General features: G+C 44.2%; 1 protein-coding gene across 1 annotated transcript; it reads left to right on the top strand.

Moving 5' to 3' along the window:
* The first annotated feature begins 94 nt into the window (after window positions 1-94).
* LOC144155560 (intraflagellar transport protein 74 homolog) lies at window positions 95-21,773 on the top strand. Its single transcript, XM_077687080.1, has 9 exons — window positions 95-800; window positions 2,659-2,813; window positions 7,424-7,544; window positions 14,461-14,586; window positions 15,434-15,670; window positions 16,931-17,031; window positions 18,405-18,492; window positions 19,828-20,013; window positions 20,416-21,773. Exons 1-9 carry the CDS (start codon window positions 300-302, stop codon window positions 20,683-20,685), a joined length of 1,785 nt encoding a protein of 594 aa, XP_077543206.1. The 5' UTR covers window positions 95-299; the 3' UTR covers window positions 20,686-21,773.
* The last annotated feature ends 90 nt before the right edge of the window (window positions 21,774-21,863 follow it).

The following is a 21,863-nucleotide window of genomic DNA, read 5'->3' as shown; positions in this document are numbered from 1 at the left end:
TTGTAGAAAGCAACGCAAAATTGTGTCATATACTTTTTTTTTATAAAGAACAACCTTTTTTTAGTTTTTTGTGTTCTTAAGATTTTGCTTTTTTGCGGGAAAACCGCGGATGTCGTTAATGGTACGTGGTAGTATTTACTAACATTAATTTTCGTGTTTCTGTGGTCTTTAGTTTCTATGGCAACCGCTAACAAACGCGAAATGAAGGCGCGCTTTTGGGGTTGGAAATAGGCACGTAAAACGTCTCCCTTCCGTATGCCCGCAAGTTGACTGTGCCCGGCGTCTAGAGCTGTTGGAAGATGGAATCAAGACCTACAACGTCGTCCTCCAACAGGCCTCCGTCTCCTAGCGCGCGCTCGTTCACGGCTGCGACTCAGCGCGCTGGGCTGATGGGCTCACTCAGTCGCCTCAGCGGACGTCCCGGCACGCGCACCGGCCCTCCTACTGCAATGCTTTCGCAAATGAACATAGCCGAGCGCCCAATGACGCAGCATGGCCTTGTAGCCCCGAAAACAGCGCTAAAAATATCTCAGAGACAGATTCAAGACAAGACTTACTTTATAGGCTTGCTGAGAGGGAAAATGATGGAACTAAACGCAGAGACGAGTCGTCTACTGCGTGACAACGAATCGCTTTCGCAGGAGCAAGCTACTTACTCCTCGTACGAAAAGAAAGCAGAAGCGTTGACTGCTGAATTGAAGGAGTTGCAAGGCGAAATGGCTGACTACAACTTACTGGTTGACAAGTTAAACACGGATGCGGACATGGAAGACGTCAAGGAGGAGTACAGAGAGCTCAAAGTGATTAAGGACATGATTTTCCTCTCTCTCTCTCTCTCTCTCTCTCTCTCTCTCTCTCTCTCTCTCTCTCTCTCTCTCTCTCTCTCTCTCTCTCTCTCTCTCTCTCTCTCTCTCTCTCTCTCTCTCTCTCTCTCTCTCTCTCTCTCTCTCTCTCTCTCTGTATATATATATATATATCTTTTTGCGTGGTATTTGCTAAAGGTTAACATTGGCTGTGCCGACATGAGCAGCTGACCGTAACACGAGTTTTAGAGGGACAGCAGGGATGCGGAACCTTATTTCTTATCGTTAAGAAACAGCTTTAAAATTATTCTTTTCGTAGCAAATTATAGGGATGCAGCCACTCGTCATAATTCTCCTCGTTTTCGCCAAATTCATTACCGAACACCTGCACTGCAAAGCCACGCTGCATTATGAGGACAGGCCCTTCAATTTATTTACATGTTTCTCCACAGTCTTATAAATAAGGAGAAAAGTCTCAGCCGATTATCAAGATGCAGGCCCAAAGTGGGATGGTTTGGGTTACTTTTCGTGTCTACCTGCACGTGCTCAGTTTCCTTGCCACTGCCTGACATATCCTCGTCGCTGTGCTTGTTCCACTTCTTGTGGTTCCCCTTGTTACACTCATTATAACTCTTTGCCATGCTCCTTGTCAGACTTACAGGCAATCGCCATAAAAAGCAACGAAAAGGGACAAGGAAGGCATGCACAGTTTGTTTGTGTCATTACATTGCCCTTACTTCCCTTTTCACTCTGAACTTTCTAAAAAAATTATTTGTCACCCAAAACACGTAGGACAACAAAGAAACCTAAGTGTTCCTAAATTAGTCCACGGTGCCCCTTATAAGCCTTGTATAGCTCCGTAAATATAACTAATTTTTGGCAAAGCGTGCTCAACTAAAAATTTACAATGCCTGTCAGCTGAAGTTTCGCCTGCAGGTTGCATTTATTCTTCACATTAACCACGGTAGCTCCATGATTGTTGTAACTTGTTCTTGCATGCACGCGTATTTAATAGAGGCTGAATTTAGAAGCAACTGTGTCCACAAAATTTCTGTGCAGTTTGGAAAACTCTTGGCAGCCTATATTACTTCGTTGCCCTCCACAATACCACAATCGCCCTCCACAATAGTCCAGGTACTATTGTGGAGGGCTATAGCACCTCTGCTAATGTACTCTGGTGCATGAAAAACTAAACTCGAATTTTTTCAGCTTATCTTCATGTGACGTATGTTAATTTCAGGAGTACTGACACCAAATTCAGGATCCTAAAGAATGTTATAATTAGCTTTTGTAGTTTGTGGAGATGCCTTCCAGCAATTTTTGCAGCCAGCCGTGGCTGAAAATGTATCAAAAAGCAATTTTAATTGTCCCAGCTGCGAGCTACGTCAACAAAACTTGTTGAGCTAGTTGGTGCATCCTTACTGGAAAGAATAAAAGGGGCGATAAGCAGACGAAGACAAAGTAGACTCAAAGAACACATAGAGGCGTCATATGTGTTTTTTGTGTCTACTTAGTCTTCATCTGTTTTGCGCCCCCTTTTATTTTTTCCAGTGAGCTACCTCAGATTTCCTGCAGTAGTCAAATCACTGTCAGCATGTTGAAAGACTTTCCGCTGCCTGAAACTGCTTCAAATGAATGCGTTGTAATCATTTCTATGCTGGCCGCTTTTGGCTTGATTTTTATGATTTGTAGGTAAAGAGTTGTTTGCAGCATCAAAACCAAAAAGTGAAAATTTAGTGGCAACACTGCTTTAGGTCAGCATTCTTTCCTTGAGCAGAGAAGGAAGAAATTGCCATTTGAATTATGCACTGCACTGTCCAAAACTTCCTGAAAATTTTCGCTTCATGTCTTTCAGGGCCAGAATGACCAGGAGGCAAAGAGTGTAGAACTGCTTTTTGAACAGAGGCAAGATCGGGAGCGGCAGCTTCGGCAGCTTGAAGTAGAAATCGAGCAGGAAAGGAACATGGCAGACAACATAATTGCAGCAATGAAGCCAGAACTACGCCACAGGTACGATGTTGTAAATGCATAGTTCAATTGTCCACAGCTATAGGAGCATTACTGCAGGGATTCTGCAACTATAATTTTCAACACATTTGCTTCATCTTCCCCTGAATTTTTTTTACTTTGGCAGAAATATAATTCTTGCTTGAAGTGATGGCAGAACAAAGTGCTCATACTGCTAATTTTACATGTTGCTGAACAGTTATTCTCTAATTACGCCAAGCCACAAAAAAGAAAGCCCTTATTTTCTTCCTGGCCACACGATTTTTGCCAGATCCCTAGGAGCAATGCAAAAAGTTAAAAACTGTGGTTGATTGCTTTGTCACGGGAATCGGTAAAACACGAAAGTGAAATGTGCAGCTAAATCTGCAGCTGAGCACGATTTGTGGGTCGGCGGCTGTATTGTGGGTGTGCTTGGCAAGCAATGTCCTGCTGGCAGGTCACTTCGGCAAAGGTGTACTGGTGTCATTTCCGTCACGGATATGACGTCAGTGAAATCTTGGTGTATCCCTGCTAAGAACACTTTTGTGTTAAAATATAAAACCCGAAAACGAACAACCCTAAGTATAACGTACTCTTTAGTACTAAAGGTTGCTTCCCCGCAAGAAGACCCTGTGTGCAGGAATGCACCCTTTACAGGCCGGTTGCTTCGTTGTACTGGCGTTATTTGCATGACGGATATGTCGTCACTGAAACCTTCGTGCATCCAGGAATGAAACACTTCCATCTTAAAATGTGCACAAACTAGCCCAGCTTTACCGCAAATGAGAGGCCCTTAAGCTGTCTTTTAAAATATTGTTGCGTGGCATCTCCCACAGCTTCGGCGTTGTGTGTTTTGTGCACAATGCTACGCGCCACTGCCTTTGTTATCTTCTCATGGCACGACAATATCTACAAATATTTTTTACCCATTTCTTTTTCTAACAATGCACAGTAATTGCAGTATGGTATGTTCTGTTTACCGTTGGTCAGTTGATGTTATTCTGGCTTCTTGAAAAAGGAAAAAAAAAAAAAAAATTTGCCATGGAAGGCCGAGATGAGATGCTACTGGGGGTGTTTAACGGGGCATTGCATTAACACTACTTCAAAGTGTCTCATTGCTCCTCCAACATAGATGTTGTGCCTGCAGCAGTCAACAGGCGACGCTAGCATGGCTGCTGGTCCTTATTTTCCTTAAAGAAGCAAAAAATTACAATGTAATACTAAATATAGATGTGAATGACAGATGATTGTGATGAGAATTTAAGGGATTTGAAGGCAGCTGTGTGTCACTCTTCATAACACTTTATACTGGGACCATTGCCTCTTTATTTTTTCAATGCGAGCTGGGTTGCCCTTTCGACTAGCTGTTAGTGGTGCCATGAGGTTAATTGAGCTCAACTGGGATATATTGAGTGCTGTGTCACTTTGAAAGAGGCCAGGGCATGGTTGGCAAGGCAATTGAGGCTTGATATCGCTGAAGCAGCAGCACTCTCGCCAGCCATCCAAAAATCAACACCTCTTCAGAGGCGGGACGTTACTCATTCATTGCTGCTTTCGACCACGTGTCAGTGCGAGCTGTGACTAATGGCGTGTTTAAAGCACAGGGGAGGCCAGCCAGTGGGGTGGAGGTGCAGCAAAGGTTGGAAAGTGTTTGGTGGCCCGTGCGCTTGGAAGTGGAAGCATATGGCATGCATAGCAGAAACGTTTGGGCCCCCTTCATTTCCAAGAAACAGAAATCAGATCCCACGGAATAGTCAATGTGCTTGTGCAGCAGCCTGTGCTTGTTTCCATCAAGGCCACAATATTTTCTGTTTAAACATTATTTGGTGCTAGCTAACTGCATGACAAAAAAACTGTCTAACATTTAACTTGTGGGCAGTGCCTCAACCTGCAGCAATTCTCTTCAAATACTATGCTAGCATTTTTAAAATATCCAAGAGATACCTTCATCACACCCATAATTTTAGTGACCATTTATAGCCTGCGTGATGTAGGCTATAAACAAAACAACAGCAATCTTCTCTTATTGTATTTTCCTTAGCGGTAGTTGAGTTCCCCCCATGTTGCAGATGTCGAGTGACAGCAAAACAGCTTGCTATTACTGTGGTCAGAGCTTGTCTTTAATGTTCAGTCTGTCTGTCACTAAAATCACCGGGCACCCCATAAAGGTAATAATCCAGAGAGAATCTTTCGTCAAAGCAAGTTTGATCATAATGACAGAGACTGGAGAGCATAGAATAAGCTGAGCTTAAGGTGGATGAACTCTAACATGCTTAGTCTTCCTGATTCTTGAAATAATTTTTCTTCAGCAAGTATGGTGGGTTATTTCTAGCTTCTTGGCAAGTTCCTTGCTAGGCCGTGTACCTTATAAAGCAAGTATGCACTTCTCACTGCCAGTGTTGAGATACCATGGCGGAAGGTTACTCCTAATATAAATGCGCAATTTCTGGCTTCTTGGCTACTGCCCTGTGAGGGCACATCATTGTGCTATAAACTATATAGCAATCTCATAGTTAATGCGGATAGTTGTAGCTATGATATCGCACCTGTCTATGCAGGTTATTGCCCAAGAAGCTAGGTAGATACTGTAGAGCTAATGTGGATAAAAAAATAAAGCTCGTTGACCGCCATAATCCCTATCAGTATCACCATCATTCTGGCTTAGTCCTGCTGAGTTGATTTTTCTTTGACATATCTGATGACCAGAAGCTTCAAAATCTGTGGTGGGCCCTTTCTAGCTTCGTGGCCAATTCCTTACAAGAACGTATCGGTCATCTCACAGCCATCAGTAGAAATCCTTTCATTGTTCTCGTGAGTTCCCAGATAGCGTACTTACGGACCATAAAAATGCAGATTGGAGTCCCATGGTCCTGAAATCTTTTTATACATTAGGTGACCATATTTATGGAGGTAGAAAATGGGACACACCAGCGGGGGAGGGAGGGAGGGAGGGAGGGACAGAGAGAGAGAGAGAGAGTACAACAGACAAAACGGTTAGATTGCGAGAAAACTTTTTAATGCAAGACGGAACAATCCCACTCGCAGTTCAATTACGTGCATTCATTTCGGAGGTCCTGTGTCGGGTCCTTCATTGGTGTATTTTGCCAACGATTTATTTTTTTAGGGGCGGAGCCCCTTAGGCTCGTGCTGTCAGCATCTAATGTCGTCGTCGTAACCGTCGTCTCATACATTCACAGTACTAAAGCACTGGGACACTCATTTACGCCGTGCGCTAGAATGCTTCGTGCTTCAAAGGCGCGAGAACTTTTACAGCAAACCTATATACCTTTACCCCCCAGCGGTTTCATTTCCATTGGCAAAAATGCCAAGGCACCAAGCATACACTCATACACTGCATGCTTCGCCCCTCCCCAGGTTTCATGTCAGTGGAGATGGCCCGGGATTTTTTTTTATTCCACAAGGCTCGGTTGCAAAATTCTTCGCACTTCTACAGAAAGTTCGGGCACAACTACACACAATGTTGACAGCAGGTTAATGTCCACGTCTAGCTGCCAATGAAAAAAAATGTGCTTCACTAGAGCCCTGGTTCCAGGAAAACACAGGGAAATTCCGCGACGCGAGAAATCTCGGCACAGCGTATATCCTCTGTTGTCATCTTTTTAAAGATGCACCCATCTCACAGAAACCAAAATATCCGAAGAGTTCCAATCTTCTAGTTTCTTTTCAATGCTGTGCTTGACAATGGTCCACTGGTGAAATAATGCCCCCTCAAAGCCGTCTTCGGTAAGAAACTTCAAAGCGTTGTTTGGTAAGAATACATGTAAATCTTACTCTTTTGGTAAGTATTTTAAAGTACCTAAGGTTATATTTGTAAAATATACTTGTAGCGAGAAGGCACACCTTTGGTTTTATCAACTTGCTTGGTGCCAACTTTGAAACTATGCAGTCCTGCAAAAACAGGACAGGATTGTTTTGTGGGACAAAAAAACAGCACAGTAGGAGCGGACTTCAGAAACAGGACGATGAACTGTGTTCAACGTGTCACACTTCCATCAGCGCTGAGCATTTCGGCCTTCTGTGATGCTTTGTGATGGCTTCCAGCATGAAATTTGGTTGAAAAAACACCTTCTGTGTTTGCAATGCAGAGGCAGTAGTGCCTCATGCTGTGGAAGCCCTATTGATTTGACCACACAGAGTTCATGTTTCTAATGCACTTGAAGGGAAGATGGGAGCTTGGCATGCAGCATAGAGCTGAAAAGAGGAGTACAAAGGTGATCAGTGCGGCATTGTAAGCCTGGAGTAGCACTACACCATCTAGAAAAAGGCCAGGGCTTTGTGGCAATACAAGGGAAGATGGGCCACGCATGCGACTGCTTTTTCAAATAGTTTGTGGCAAAGCGAGCGAAAGCGTGGGAGTTGCCTTTTTCTTTTTCCCTCTGAGTATGTGCGCCAGTTTTGCAACTTTGGTGCTCCTGCAAAAGGGAAACGGTGAAGAAAATCGAGGATGGAACCTCTGAAGTGGAATGTGCTGTTCCAGTGAGGGCAGCGTGTACCATAGCAAATTCAGTGTACCAGAAAGCTTTAAATAATCATCTTGTCATTCTATCGGTGAACAGTGATCTTTTCAGTAATGTGCCATGTTTCCTTACTATTTTACATCCTTTTTATTTTAGGTATACAGAGCAAAAGGACATCAACCAGTCACTTGTAGAGCAGCTCGACAGACTGCAGCATCAGCTTCAGAGTCTTACATTGCAGAAGAATGCTTTAGAAGAAGATGTTTCGTTGTCTCCGGTAAGCTAGCCTGTCTGGTCTCTTTCAATACAAAATGACAATGCGCAACTATACATTGCTGACCTGCATGTCATGACTGTGCTCATGTTATTTTGATTAAGCTATAAGAAGTGAACATGTTGAGACTAGCCGTACCATTTCTTTTTGCTAGCACCTGCAATTGTGCTCTGGTATTTATATCTACCAGGTAATTAGTTAAAATGATTACATGGTGGTTAGCATGCACTTGTAACATGCAAGGCTTTCTTGCACAGCCTCAGTATCGTGTGAAAAAGCCAACCGAAGAGGCATGCCATGTGGTGAAGCTTGAAAGTTTCTATGTTGTGAGCAACAGAGCCAACTTTAATTGCTCTAACGGTGTAACCGCGCTGTGAGTTGAATTGAATAGAAAACAGTATTAGTGCAGTACGCAAAGTTTCGAATATTCGTACACCTCTATTTTTGATGCAAACTTGTTAGGCATGTTGTAGAGGGAATTATTTATTCAAAATCAATTTCATAATTGGTTTTTATTCACCTTTAATTTGTGGCTTGTGGGGTGGTTCTGATTACTAATACCTATTCAGAGCTCACTATTGTTTTAGCAAAGTGATGTTTTTTAGTTTCTGTGGAAACCAGAAAGTAGAGATGGTTTTTCACTTTCATTCAGTCCCAGTCCATCTCTCACAGAAACTTTTTACACGCTGGAATATTGTATAGCTACCAGGCGCGTAGCCAGGATTTTTGTTCGGGGGGGGCTAAGATTGTTCTCGTCCCCCCCCCCCCCGAACAAAAAAAGTGCGGTAGTTTGCAAGCACCCTTAAAGGCTATGAAGATAAAATACATGTTTGGTTCATTCAAAAGTCTGCCTTGTCCCGATATCAATGATACCAGTTTTATCGCAATCTTCAAAGGAATAATCAAAATATTAAATTAAACGTTTGAAGCAATGGCGAATCCCCGCCCACTTTCCGGCGGCGATTTCACTATGACAGTTCAGGATCTTGTTGGTACGATTGGCGCCCAACGACTTAAGTCACCGCCAAGGAACATGATTGCGCGATTGTAGACGGTCCATTGATCTTATCATTTGAATTCTAACGTGCAGTTAACACACTCATAACTACGCGTTAGTGCTAGCCTATATATATACCACTCCTGCCGATATCACTTCACTGCAGCGCTAAATTTAAAAAATTTTGACATTTGTTGCATTGCTTCGGTTTAAAAAACGCCTGTGATTGGAATGGAGCTGTACGAGTTACCAAAGGCTAGTTGCTATTCAATTGAACAAGGTTGTATTTTGTCTTTAAAAGGCTCTTTAAGGTTCTCTCATGATATTGGTGTTGATTATGATTGTATTTGTGCCAGCTGAAGTTGTAAACTGGGCGGAAATCCGCAGACCACGTGGTACAAATCTCTGCCCATGATACGGGACGTACATTGCACGCACAGGAACCTTGTGCAGGCATTGCATTAAACGGCCATAGTTTCATGCAATTACTTGCTTTATCTCAACGTGTGGAGTATGATAGGTGTGACAACCGCAATAAAATGACGTAGGCCGTAAGAATTAGATTTTTTTTTATTTAGTTGTCCTTGTCCAAAATGCAAAATAAAATGTTTTGCGTACGCCTGCACAGTAGCGGCCAGTGTCAGGCCAATGGAGCTCATTCTGTGCAGTATACATCGATTCTATGCACTTGCGTTATCTGTAGCGCAGATCTTATCTTTAAAAAATGAGAGGCTATGAATTATACATACAAGAAGCGTTATATCTCTAGCAATAATTTTAACAAATATCAACCCTAAACACACAGACATCATGCGCAATGACAGCGCTGTTAAGCACGAAAATTACATGAACATGGCAAGATTAGTCCACACCAAAGCGTAATAATTCAGCCATTGGTATTTGTTAAGTCATGCCAGTTTAAATTTGCGCTTCTGTTTTGAGTCTCAACACAGTCCATTTCGTAGCTTCTATAAGGTCTCCGGGCGGACATGAGAAGCTTGTGCTTTGTAACATAATGGATCTGGTTTACATTTCGGCACAGCCTAAATGTAGAGTCTGCTGTAATGAGCTTGGTGTTCTCAAATAGTTGCATTATTACCTGTCAAGTTTTCAATGCTTCGTGCATAAATGCCCTATAGTCTGCCTGAAGGCGTGTACTATCCAGTAACTTTTCTGGAGCAGTTACCCCATTTAGCTACCACTCCTAGATGAGGTAGAGCAAGTCACTGCAAAGTTCACCATTCGATGCTGTATCGAACTTTATATTTAGCAAGAAAAAATAGTAACGCAAAGACGACGATGCCTGACCGTACTCTTGCGGTTAGGCATGTTCTGTGCAATCTGAGCAAAATATTGCTGTTTTGAATTTTGTCGTGAGATCTGAGGAAAGAGTTATAATGCGGTCCTACCATTTTGGTTTCAAACTTTAATGAAAGGACATACTTTTTTAGCTGACGCGTGCACTGCCACTTTTCAGCCGAGTACAGACTGCCGGTTTTAAAGCTAAACGATAAAAAAATATCAGTGCATAAGCATGGGTGGCTCTGGAATGTATAGGGCGCACATGAGTTTTGTAGTTTTTGTTAGAGACGCGGGAAATGGAAATTATGTTGGGAATCTCCTTGGCCCACCAGAAAACGGAGGATTGGGCAGCTGTGCAGAGCCAGCATGACCTTCGGGCGTGGTGCGATGCGCGAAACAAGTCAGCATTTTGTTTTCCGGAGTGCACCAAGAAACCATGCGCATTGGCATGGCCCCGTATACAGAAAGATCAAAGACTACCATGCTTCAGCATGAAGCGGACAGTAATGAGATAGTTAAACTTGGTTGACAGCGAGCGTGATGTTGAAACTGAAGCATGGTTTCAGGCTATACGACAGGATAGATTGGCTAAAAGTTGCAAAGTTGTTTACCGTGATAATTCCTCGGTCATTTCGGTTACTTAGGAAATGCTGACGATTGCTCAAAATGTCCTTCATGCAACATTTTAGAATGTATAAGTAGCAGTTGTGGATTCAGGAATAAAGACAACAGCGCGCACCCGTATGTGTGTGTGCGGGGGGGGGGGGGGGGGGGGGGGGGGGTGAGGGGTGAGCGGAGGAGGAGGGCGGAGGTGTGCTGGTGCTCTTGAGGGGGCCTGCTGTCTGTAGCCCGTTTATTTAATTAGGAAATTATGTTGTCTTGCACGACCGATTGAGCCTTGAAAGAACGATACTCCTGCGTCCACAGAACTTCAAAGAAGGCCAGGAAGAGTTAAAGGAAAATTCTACCAGAAAGGCACGTTCGTTTCTTCGCCACCAGTACGAAGGTCCTTCACTTGCGCTGTGCACGTACGCTACTATGGGTTTAAAATTGGGTGTAGCAGTCGATGCACGCGTAGATAATAAACGCGGTAACAAAAGTCCCGATAACGCGCACACAATGCAACAGCGGCTACATCACATGGAGTTTCGTTCCAGTAAAAGCAAACTATTAAAACTGCAGCCAGAACAAATATATTTTTCACTCTTCATGTACTGATACTCACGCTGTCCCGATACACTCTGAGTAACCCTCTCCAACTTCCTGCATAATAAAATATTTAGGCGTTACAGGAGTTGAATTTACGTTTTCCCTCATTCAAAATCACCTATCCGCTCCACCGTGGCGCTTTTAACAACCAATTCAAACGCAAATACTGCATTCGGAATAAAACGAAATACACAATTTTAGCTCGCAGGCGCAAGGTACTGGGGCATCATATAAATATAAAGAAATTATTATTTAAATATCAGAGAATGCATAACTGATCTGCACAGCACAACTTAACGTACAATGCAACCTCCATCATCAAAAGACATCAGTGATCATGGAAGGATTAATCACTGGAAGGAAATGACTTACAATTCGAGGCCTCTTTTGGGTGTTGGCACTTGGAACATGAGCTTCTCAAAACCAGGGGCGCTTCTATCCTCGCGACATATTGCCGTTGTGTTTCAGGCCCTTAATATACACTGCTCTGGGCAGCCGCCGTCCAGAGAAAAAGCGGCCGTGGACGCAGTGGAGGGGCTTTAGTTGTGATCGAGGTAGAATATGGCCACCTGATCGTTGTTACTCTCGCGACGTCGTCTGCCTGTGGCAGGGCTGGTGACCGCGGTGCCTTCACATTTAGGATAAAGTCTGGGACTGGCTCGGGGAGCTGCAGCGCGCCTTTTTTGTCGAACCGCTGTTCTCCAGTTTCCTAGGTTAGGGGAGAATACCGCCGAACAAAGCTGCCTAATCGCAGGGGTGAAATTGATTGTCGCAGCATCGCCGTCTGAAGGGGACACTCAGTGCGCGCAGTCTGAGCCCACTCCAACAAAACCCTCCCGGGCTCGACAGAAACGTGAAAAAGGAAGAATGAAGGGCTGACGCGAGGAAGAGGGGCGTACCTTGCTGTGTGTCTCATTCGCAAAGGCCCTTTGCCCGCGCACGACATTCATCCAGCTAAACTGCATGTTTCATCCATTACGTAGCCCCATCGCATTCTTCAGTTACCTTGCACGTACGAGTCTTGAATGTGCACGTGCCCACGGCCGCTTGATCTCCCCTTTTCTAGGAGATGGAGCGGCCGTGGTCAGCCACCGCCGCGTGCACGTTGTTCTGCTTAACATACAAAGATCGTCTGTTCCCTTACGGGCCTGCATCGTACCAGTCTTCAACCATCAATGACCGGCGGTCCCTCTTTTTTTTTCGCCGCGAGTTAATTAGTGCGGACCACTCCTTGCTTCCCCGGCCGAGTCAATCTCCTCTGCTGAGAAGTACTCAGCCGGCCTATTATTCTCTGTGTTGCCACATGTCTCGCACAAAGGGACACAACGCATGCCTGTGTCGTCCCGTGCGCTGAGCTTACCTGAAGGCGCCGTGGCTTTCAGGGCTGCCCCCCTCCGCAATCATCCCTCAGCGGTTCGCACCCTTCAGGGGCTTCATTTTGTCACGGCCGGACTCGACTCCCTTTCCGCAGCGCGGAAAAAGAGTCGAGTCCGGCCGTGGTTTTGTGTAAACACCCTTGCGTAGGGAAGACATTGAGTCGTGAATGCTTCTACTAGTGGCACTTTCAAAGGATATGCAGCTTTGTTCGCAGGCGACGTACCAGGCATATATAGGCAGACCGGCGACGGCCGGAAAATTTTCGGGGGGGGCTGAAGCCCGGTCAGCCCCCCCCTGGCTACGCCACTGATAGCTACACTTGTGAGGGTAATTGGTGCTGTGTTGTGTCCACATAGAACTTACGTGACCTGTGATATGATCACAGCCTGCTCTCACCACTTTTTATGGTAATTTTTCACTCCAACGAGTAATTGGCGGTTGCGTGTTTCCCAGTCTCTTGCACCATATGGTTGGCAAAAAACACCAATTCGTGGCTTTACATGTCTGTACCATATGGGCATGATGGCTAGGCCTTGCAAAGTAAAGCCATCCACATGTACTTCAATGATCATAAAGCACTTTTGAGCTACTGTTTGTGACTAAATTGTTTTACTGGCACTTTCATTCTTCTCCACAAACATCTTCATAACAGCAATTCTTCGTTGCATTTGATGAGGCAATAAAGTACATGTGGATGGCTTTACTTTGCGAGGCCTAGCCATCATGCCCATGTGGTACAGACATGTAGAGCAGTGATGTTCCGTACTGGGGCGAAAAATTCCCATTTCTCGGTTCAGAAATTCCCTATTTTTAGCATATTTTCCCCGCAGGTTTCTCAGGAATTCCCTGCGAAATTCCCTGCGTTCTCTTTCTTCAACTGACAGATCTTTACGTGGATTCCTGTTCGGTTTTCGGCGTTGGCTAGACACCTAGGTCTACTTTACGTAGCCTTCCGGATGCAGATACCATTCAGAGAATGAAAGTTTCAATGTGAACTAAATTCCTCTACATCTGCCGCTCAACATCCTTTGACTATGCATTGCATTTCATGTTTTGTGCCAAACAGCATGCTTACTTTTCATGCTAAGGATCTAAGTACAAACTGCCCTTATGAAAATGAACAAGACATTATTGGGTAATCAGGTAATTTTAGCTCAGCGCCGGTACTCTGGTGCCACCTCTTGTTGGCTGCGAGCAAGCGGACTAAGGCGCACACGAAATACTTTTTTGTATATTGCACAGCCCTTCAGCTGCTGCCGCTTCACGCTTTACTAGCTCTTCCTCATGGAGTGTTCTTTCCTCTATGCTCACTCCTGTTTTATGAACTGTATTGGAAGCGGCCGTGGATGCTTGTGGCTTGCGTAAGCACAGCTGCGGATATTTGAACACAAATCCAACGAAGTGTTAAGGAAACTTCTTAAAAGAAAACAAAGTTATAAATGATCCAAAGTCCGGTTGCTGACATTATTTTTCTTTTTTACTCCACGAGTTCGAAAAATCCCTCCATATATTAAAGATTTTCTTTTTCCCTTTTGGCCAGAATTACAGACGAAAATTCTCCAAAAAAGGGGAAAATTCCCCGCACGGAACATCACTGATGTAGAGCCATGGGTTGGTCTTTTTTGCTTACCATATGGTGCAAGAGACTTTGAAACACGTGCTGTGACATGGTGCAAGAGACTTTGAAACACGTACTGTGATATGGCGCAAGAGACTTTGAAATATGAGTCTGTGAAACAAGTGCTGGGATAAACATGCATGACACTTAGAACAGCCACAACACAGCCTTTGCACTTTGACATAATTGGTAAGGTGGAGGCAGAAATGAGTCATGGTCATCCTATTCCAATGGTCGTTCTGGTTGTTCTGAGTGTCAAGTTTTATCTGTCTCTGATGAAAATTGAGTGGTCAAAAGGGCACGACCAAATGAGTGGCTTCCAAAAGAATTTTTTATAACTGGAATAGTGATGCGAAGGCAATTCCATCTGCGAAGCAAGTTGGTAACAAGAATGGTGCGCCTCCCTTGTGGCACAGGTGAAGCAGGAGGCTGTGAAGCTGTACGAGCGGTTGAGAGAACTAGGAGAGAAGAAAGCAGCCCTGGAGCAAGAACAGAAGCAGCATGGCACCCCAGCCCAGGAAAGGGAGCGCCTGCTGCTTCAGGTACACCACAGTTTCCCAAGTCATCCTTGCCCATTGCTCTTTGCAACGGCTTGCTGCAGGCACTGCTATAGAAGCTGAAATGCTTGCAAACCATGTGAAAATTTGGCTGTGGTTGACTCTTGTTACGAGGAATTCAGACGACGAACATCCTGGTATAACGGGCCCTATCCTTGCTTCCATTTTGTACAGAGGGTACAAAGTTGTGGCTTGTAAGTACAAAGTTGCCGAGCATTGCGAAATGTACCTGATAAGTGTGATGAACAAATGTTCCCCACCTGCCCCTCTGCCCCAAACAAAATCCTTACACTTCGTCTTTGCTAGTATGGTCCTGGCAGGAATAAATTCTTGCCATGGTTGTCAGATGCGTACTAAGACGTATGTGATGGCTGTAGATATTTAAACGTCAGCTTCGAACAAAATGGTCACATGCTTCAGCCTTTATACACACTTGCTACGAATTAATTTGTTAACAGCTGCTTTCACTCTCAGCATCAAGGGATAGCTCAGTTTTCTACAAAATTAGATTAAATTCTAACATGAGTTGTGAGCATTTTTCATGTTTGCACAAGGTTTGGGCTGGTGCATTTAAGTCATGCATAATGCTTTCACCCATCCAAAGCAGGCTAGCAAGTTTTTTCTGACTCATACATATGCAGCGATGATACTGCTGCCCAATTTGAGCTTGCTCTTTTTCTGCTCTGGAATTAGTAGATCGTTCAAGTTTAACTGATGGTTGCCATTTCCAACAGCAAGATTTATTGAAAACACTGTCTGGATGAGAAGCAATTTTAAGCGTACAGCATTCAGGGTAGACGTCTTAGGGGGACACTGTCGGGGGCTGCTGCAGGTGAAGGAGGACAACAGCGAGCTGCTGAGCATGGAGAGGCAGGCGAGCGAGGCCCGTGAGCGGCTGGGCTCCCTGCAGGAGGAGTTGGCTCAGCTCGACCAGGAGTTGGAGGAGCACAACGGAGAGCGGCGCGCCAAGTACCGGGAGCTACGCAAGCGCGAGGACACCATGGACACCTTCCTGGAGAGCTTCCACGGGGCTCGCCAGGATGAGCTCAGTCGCCAGGAAAAGCTGCAGGTTCGATGGCCGAATCACTCTTTCTGCTCCAACTAGGCACGACGTGCGCTGCGGCGCAGAAAAAAGTCTGTTCAATGACCGCCTCACCCGTTCATATAGGGTACCCAGATAGGCTGTGAAAAATGTAATAGTTTGCCAAAATCTTATGGGACCAGTATTTTGAGTGGAGCCCGTAATTCCATTGAACTGCAGGAGGTTTTTTAAACTGAAAAAGTAATAGAAAGACAAACAACACATTAGCTCATATCGCACTAACAATAACCGCCGCAAAAGTTCTGCGAATATGATCTCTTGATGTGCTTTACCTCTGTGCAAAAGTGTTTGCAATACATCATTACTTTTTGCCCGTGTACATTGTGGAGGGATTTTCGGAAATAATGGCACAAAGCTGAGCGCAACTGAATGCAATGGTTTTCAGCCATGTACCTGAGTCAATCCCCTGGAGGATTGTAAGAAGGGCAAGCCCTGTTAGTCTCAGAGTTAGAGAGCGGGGGAAAGCACGAATCAGGTGATGCAAGCTGTGCTGAAACAGCACTGGCTGTAAATTGGCACATACCTGTGACACCCTATCCTCAGCTGTAGGTAAGGGGCATTGCATTCAACAGGCAATATAGAAAGGAAGTGCCGTACATCAAGTGACTCACATGCCACAACCTTCACTGTGCCTTTGACATGCTCATCTTCACTCATTCACGGCTGGTTCGTTTTGTCCGTGTCAGGGATTTCTGGTAGTGTGTGTGTGTGTGTGTGTGTGTGTGTGTGCGCGCGTGTGCGTGCGTGCGTGCACAAGAGAGAGAAGTGGGCTTGCTGGGATGTGGGTGCCCAGAAAAATGGTACAGTGGGGGAAACCACTGGCCTAAGGTATACATTTTTGTGCACTTTAAATGTTGTTACTGTTCAGAGTGAAGCACTGCATATTTTTCTTTTAGTCCACATGGCAGTTGTGTGCTAGCAAAAGGGCTTGGTCAGCAAGTAAGCTTAGACTGCTCAAAGCCTTGTAGACGAAGATATCTAGCTGGAGTGGGGCTAGCTGCATTGGTGGCATCACAATGCCATTGTCCAAATGTTTTGATGCTCGTGTCCCCAATCTATACATTCGAGAAATCTTCAGTGAATCCTTTTTAGCAATGGTAACACCAGCACAAAAAAATGGTGCCTGTCTTGCAGACATGCTCATTATTGTAAAGCTTTTCATAAAAGGCATACCTGAGTGGAGTTGACATTGGTACCAGTGGTGTGCTATCAGCCCTGTCACTGCAGGTGGAAATTGTGCAACTTCTGGAGAGCTGCTCACGCTTCTTGCCGCATTTCACGGCTCTGCCAAGCCAAGATGAAATGGCTGTGCTCAAGGATGACCTGGTGTAAGTGTTTATAAACAAAAAAATTACTTGTATCACTTTTTCCTCCCCAGGACAGGTATATTTGAACTGAACCAAAATAATTCTTACCTAGTGGTTGCCAAGGCTTGCTGCACAGCTTTTAAAATTGGTGTGGTTGCCTTAAGGTGAAATTAACAAAACGCTTTACCCAAGAAATGTAGTGTGCAAAAGCACTGTTGTCCAATTGCTGAAGGTGTCTTCTCAAAAGTATCATTATCCTTTTCCCTTTGTGTCCTTTTCTTCTTCTCTTGTTTAGTATTACTCGGTGCATACTCGCACTTGCATAGCCAAGCAAAGAGGACATTGAGCGGAAACGTATTTTGCTACTCTGTAATTAGCATGCTCAAATTACTCATGCCGGCCTCAGTACATGTCTCAAACACACGTTTCCAAGTCGAAGGCCACTGCCTATTTGCGATGTCCACCTTTAGTCAAGCCAATTCGTCAAACTGTGATAGTGCTGGGGATACAAACTCGCCTTACATTATGAGGCCCCTGGTCCTTCATCTCACCCACACTGGGATTTGTGCAATTTTTTTTAGCTGTTACTTTCAGCTGTGTTTACAGGAGCTTCCCTCAGACAATTGGAGTCGATCCAAGACTTATTTGCCATTTTGTTTGCCATCTGTGTGTCTGGGACACCAGATATTTGACGTGATGAGTTAACAAGTGCTTTTACATTAAAAGAACGTACAGAAAAAAAAATGAATTATTGGCAAAGTCACACATGCAGTTATAAATGGGATTGCGCATCAAGGCACCTGCTTTCTTTGCTGGTTCAGATTCCCCTTTCAGCACCTGTCTGTTTTGTTTTTCCTTTGTCCCAAGTTATTGCTGGCTTTGTTGCCAGTTTCACAAGTGTCACATGTTTGTAGCTTTATTTGTTTAGTTTGTTTTTCCCCTACCCACGAAAAAAAGTTTCTTTGGCAAGTAAGCTAGCAAGGCCCTGTGAAGATCATTTCTAATCGGCGAGATATCTGAAAGTGTGACATTGTCACATTGCTTAGTGTGTACGTGGAAAGTTTCGGAGATTCATTTACCTTGGTTTTCAGTGCAAGAAGTTAGTGGGGTTTTCATGCGCAAAAAACTGACAGCCTTTATTTTTGACACATGGTCAGTACTATCATGAGTTAATATATGCTTGCCCTGCTAACCATGAGTTGCGCCCATATCGCTTGTCACCAAATTGGAGTGTCAAATAACCCCATGTGGAATTGTCATCAAATGTTGCCAACAGTTGGCTTTTGTTATACGTAACATGTGCACATTACACGTTCTTTTCTATTTTCATGCTTAATATTTTGTGGTATCCAACTTTGATAATAAGCCATGTTGCAAAAATTGTGTTGTTTCAGATTCAAGGAAGGTGAAGTAGAAAAGTCGAAAATGACATTATCGGCTCTCGGACTGGAGCAAAAGAAGCTGGCAGTGGATTTGCAGAAGGTACTTATTTTATTTATTTATTTGTTTCAATACTATCAATCTATCAAAGGGCTATATGTGCATAGAAGAGTGGGAAAAAGTTACACAATGTTTATTATGGCCGTCTCGAATGATGAAGCATCAGGGTCGCTGACAATGGACGCTGGACAGTGGTTCTAATCGGTGGCTGTCTTTGCCGATGACATGATGCCATGATCATTTTTACTTATGTTAACTGAGGCATGTTTCCTCACGTCCCATCTGCATTCTTCTCTGGTGTTCGCGTCTTTTTTGCGCTAGGAAACATGCCTTTAACCCAGTAGCAATTTGGACAACTTTCCGCACTAATTTTACAAATGTGCACACCAAGGAGCCACGTGAGGGAAAGAATGGAAAATAAGGTTACCTTGCTCAAAACCCCGCATTTTTAACTTGGATTTGGTTCAGCATTGTTTAAGAGTTTCCAACCACAGAACCACTGTGATACGTGAGAAAATGTCAAGCATTACTACTGTATCATTTATTTATCATGCACATTCTTAATGTCATTTCTAGGTATATGATGTCTTCAATAGCCTTACTTGCACACTTAAGCTGCTAATGGCTAGAAGCTGATTTGATCCCGCCAGTTTAGGCCACACATCTAAGCATTACCATTTTAATAACTGAAGTGACCAGAGCATGGCTAGAGCCTCAGTTCTCTGGCATTGACATTTCTGCCTGCTCCTTGAGTAAACTAGCATTAGTTTACACACAGGAGCCTCTCCTTCGCACTGTCCCTTGTCTGTTGAAGTACAGCTTAAGATACGAATTTGTTTTGCCGAATCTGGTAGTGACTTTGCATTCTCTCAAAATGAAGTTATTCTTAGAAAATTTTAGTCACCAGCACTGTGTGTTTGTGTGAAAGAGGGGTGAAAGGAAAGAACCCTCAGAACACTTTCGAAGCTGGACATCCTCTGACTTGTTGCTTGTTCACTGTTATGCTGACAGCTGCTACTGATGCTCAAAACAAAGTGACCACTGCCTTTTTGTTTCTGTAGTGATATATGCAGCAAATATTAATTACTCTCTTGGAAATATCTCCTAAAGTAAGAGTACAACTTGTAGCTTTTGTTAAGCAGCACTTTCCACAACATTTAAAATGTTGGTAGTTTATTATACTAGTGCAAACAACTCTAAAACCAAAAGCAAGGTATTTAAACTAATGTGGAAGTAATGTGGTTGTTTAAATAATAACCAAGTTTAAACAAAGATTGAAAATGTCTTTTCACTATAATGGAACTACCAAGGGAAAATTTTCCATTCAAATTATTAGCACCAGCTAGTTGCTGATGTGTCATGTTGCGGTATTTCCAGATAGAGCAGCTTGAAAGCAAGGTCCAGCAGGAGCTAGAAAGCCTGAGACAAAAGATAAAACACATGGAACAGGACATGGTTGTCTTCAGTGACCTAGACAAACTGAGAAGCTCATCAGAGCAGAAGAAGCAAGAGTTGATTGCAGAGAAAGAAGCCCTGCAGATAAAGAAAGGGCCCACTAGAAAGGTGAGGCCTCCCACTTTTCAGCACTCTTTGCCACCCACTTCTAATCTAAGCACCCCACCTCACTGAGCATCACAGATGTGAAGAGAAAAAAAAAAATAGTAAGAAAGCAGGGAACAATTAGAACTGAATGTTTCGGATCTTTGAGCATCGCTAGATACAACAGGGGCAGCCTAGAGGCAACTGCTACTTTAGAGCGGTACTGCTGCACACTATTCTCAGACGACTCTGTTGGCAAAGCTTTCAGCACAAATTTCCTCCTGCACTTGTTTTGACACCTAGGCTTGACGTCGCCCCTCTCCGCGTGCAGCTGATCCCCTATACCTGCCAATTGCACCAAACGGCCCTTCCGCTGCTGCCACTGGCACAGTCCCAGCTTTGCTCCTGTGGCTGCCTCGGGTGCAGGTGGTGGAGGAGCTACAGGCGCAGTACGATGAGGCACGGGCGGCGCTGAGCGAGGAGGAGGGCTACACGCGGCTGGTCAACCTGGAGCGCCGCTGGCAGCACCACGAGCAGAACAACTTTGCCGCCCAGGAGTTTGTGGAGGCCAAGCTGGCCGAGTACAACTACCACCCCATCCGGCACCAGGTGCACGCCCTGCTCGAGGCCTACAACCAGGCCCTGCAGGAGGGCCTCCTGCATGCAGCCCGGCAGGGCACCTCCTCCTACGCCTGAGGGAGCTCGGCAACACATACGTAGTACTAGTCCACGCTTGATCCGAGTTCCACTTCGGTTAGGCTGTCCACTCCATTTTAAATGCTTCACTCTCAACTATATGTAGTTAATTTATTTTGTTAGCGCATTGTGATTTGAAGTGGTGAGAGAGAGAGATGTTTCTCCCCTGGCTAGGCCTAGGCATGGCTGAGCCATGGAAGGGCAGCTTTGTGGGCCTGCCTGCTAGGAATTGAACTCAACTTTCCTTGTGTTTGTGTCAGTTAACTTTTTTAAGGGGCAATACAGTGACTGCAATCATGTGGTTGGCTTTTTTGCATTATACCATGCACAAGATTGTGAAAAAGCAATGGGTATAGTTTTTCCTTGTACCATTGGATCTGCGATTTTGTTTATGAACAGGGTTTCACATTCTCGGTTGAAATTCAGTGGTTGACAAAAGCACCCTGAATCAATTTCCGAGAACTCAGTTTTGACGAACTGAAAAGTGTCAGTATGCACAGATTCCGTCAGGCATGGCTCTACTCATTGATTTGGACTCGGCAGCAATTTATCCAATAATGCCTCTATGTCCTTTCACACCAATTTTCTCAGCATTGCTCTTTTTGAGCACTTAAAATTTAGAGCTACAGAAAAAAAAAGAGGAAGCTAGGGGCACTTGTTAGGAAAAAAGTTTCAAAAGATGCAGTTATAAGACTATTTGAGGCACAGGTAAAATTCCAAGTTTATTAGGTGAAAGCTTGTTAACTTTTGCTAAGTTTTTCTCATTCTGTTTAGCATGTTTGCTGGCTCTGAGGAATAAAATGTTATTTATCACACTCACGTCATTGTTGCAAGCCTGATTAACAAGTTTATGGGATCTTTGCACTTCCTCAATATGGTTTACCACTAAGCCATGGCAGCAATTGTACACAGCTAAAGGAAAGTGAGCCAGAAGCCACAACACAACGGGAAGCTAAGCTTTCACTTGACTGAATATTTACCAGGAAATACTTATTACAGGTAAATACATAATCAATATGCCAAATTTTCAAAATAAGTACCAAAAGGCACAACCATTCTATAACAGTTATAGGAACAATAACTATTTTCAACACCATTTGACATGCAACGCCATTATTTGTGGACTGAAGTTGAACTTAGTGAGAAGAAGTACAAGGAAATTGTTAAAACCTTGTTGT

Source organism: Haemaphysalis longicornis, unplaced genomic scaffold (genome assembly GCF_048455015.1).
Source record: "Haemaphysalis longicornis isolate Haplotype H1 unplaced genomic scaffold, Haemaphysalis longicornis Haplotype H1 scaffold_1, whole genome shotgun sequence".
NCBI classification, from domain to species: domain Eukaryota; kingdom Metazoa; phylum Arthropoda; class Arachnida; order Ixodida; family Ixodidae; genus Haemaphysalis; species Haemaphysalis longicornis.
Note: the sequence above shows the minus strand (reverse complement) of the source record. Positions and strands in the feature narration are given on the sequence as shown.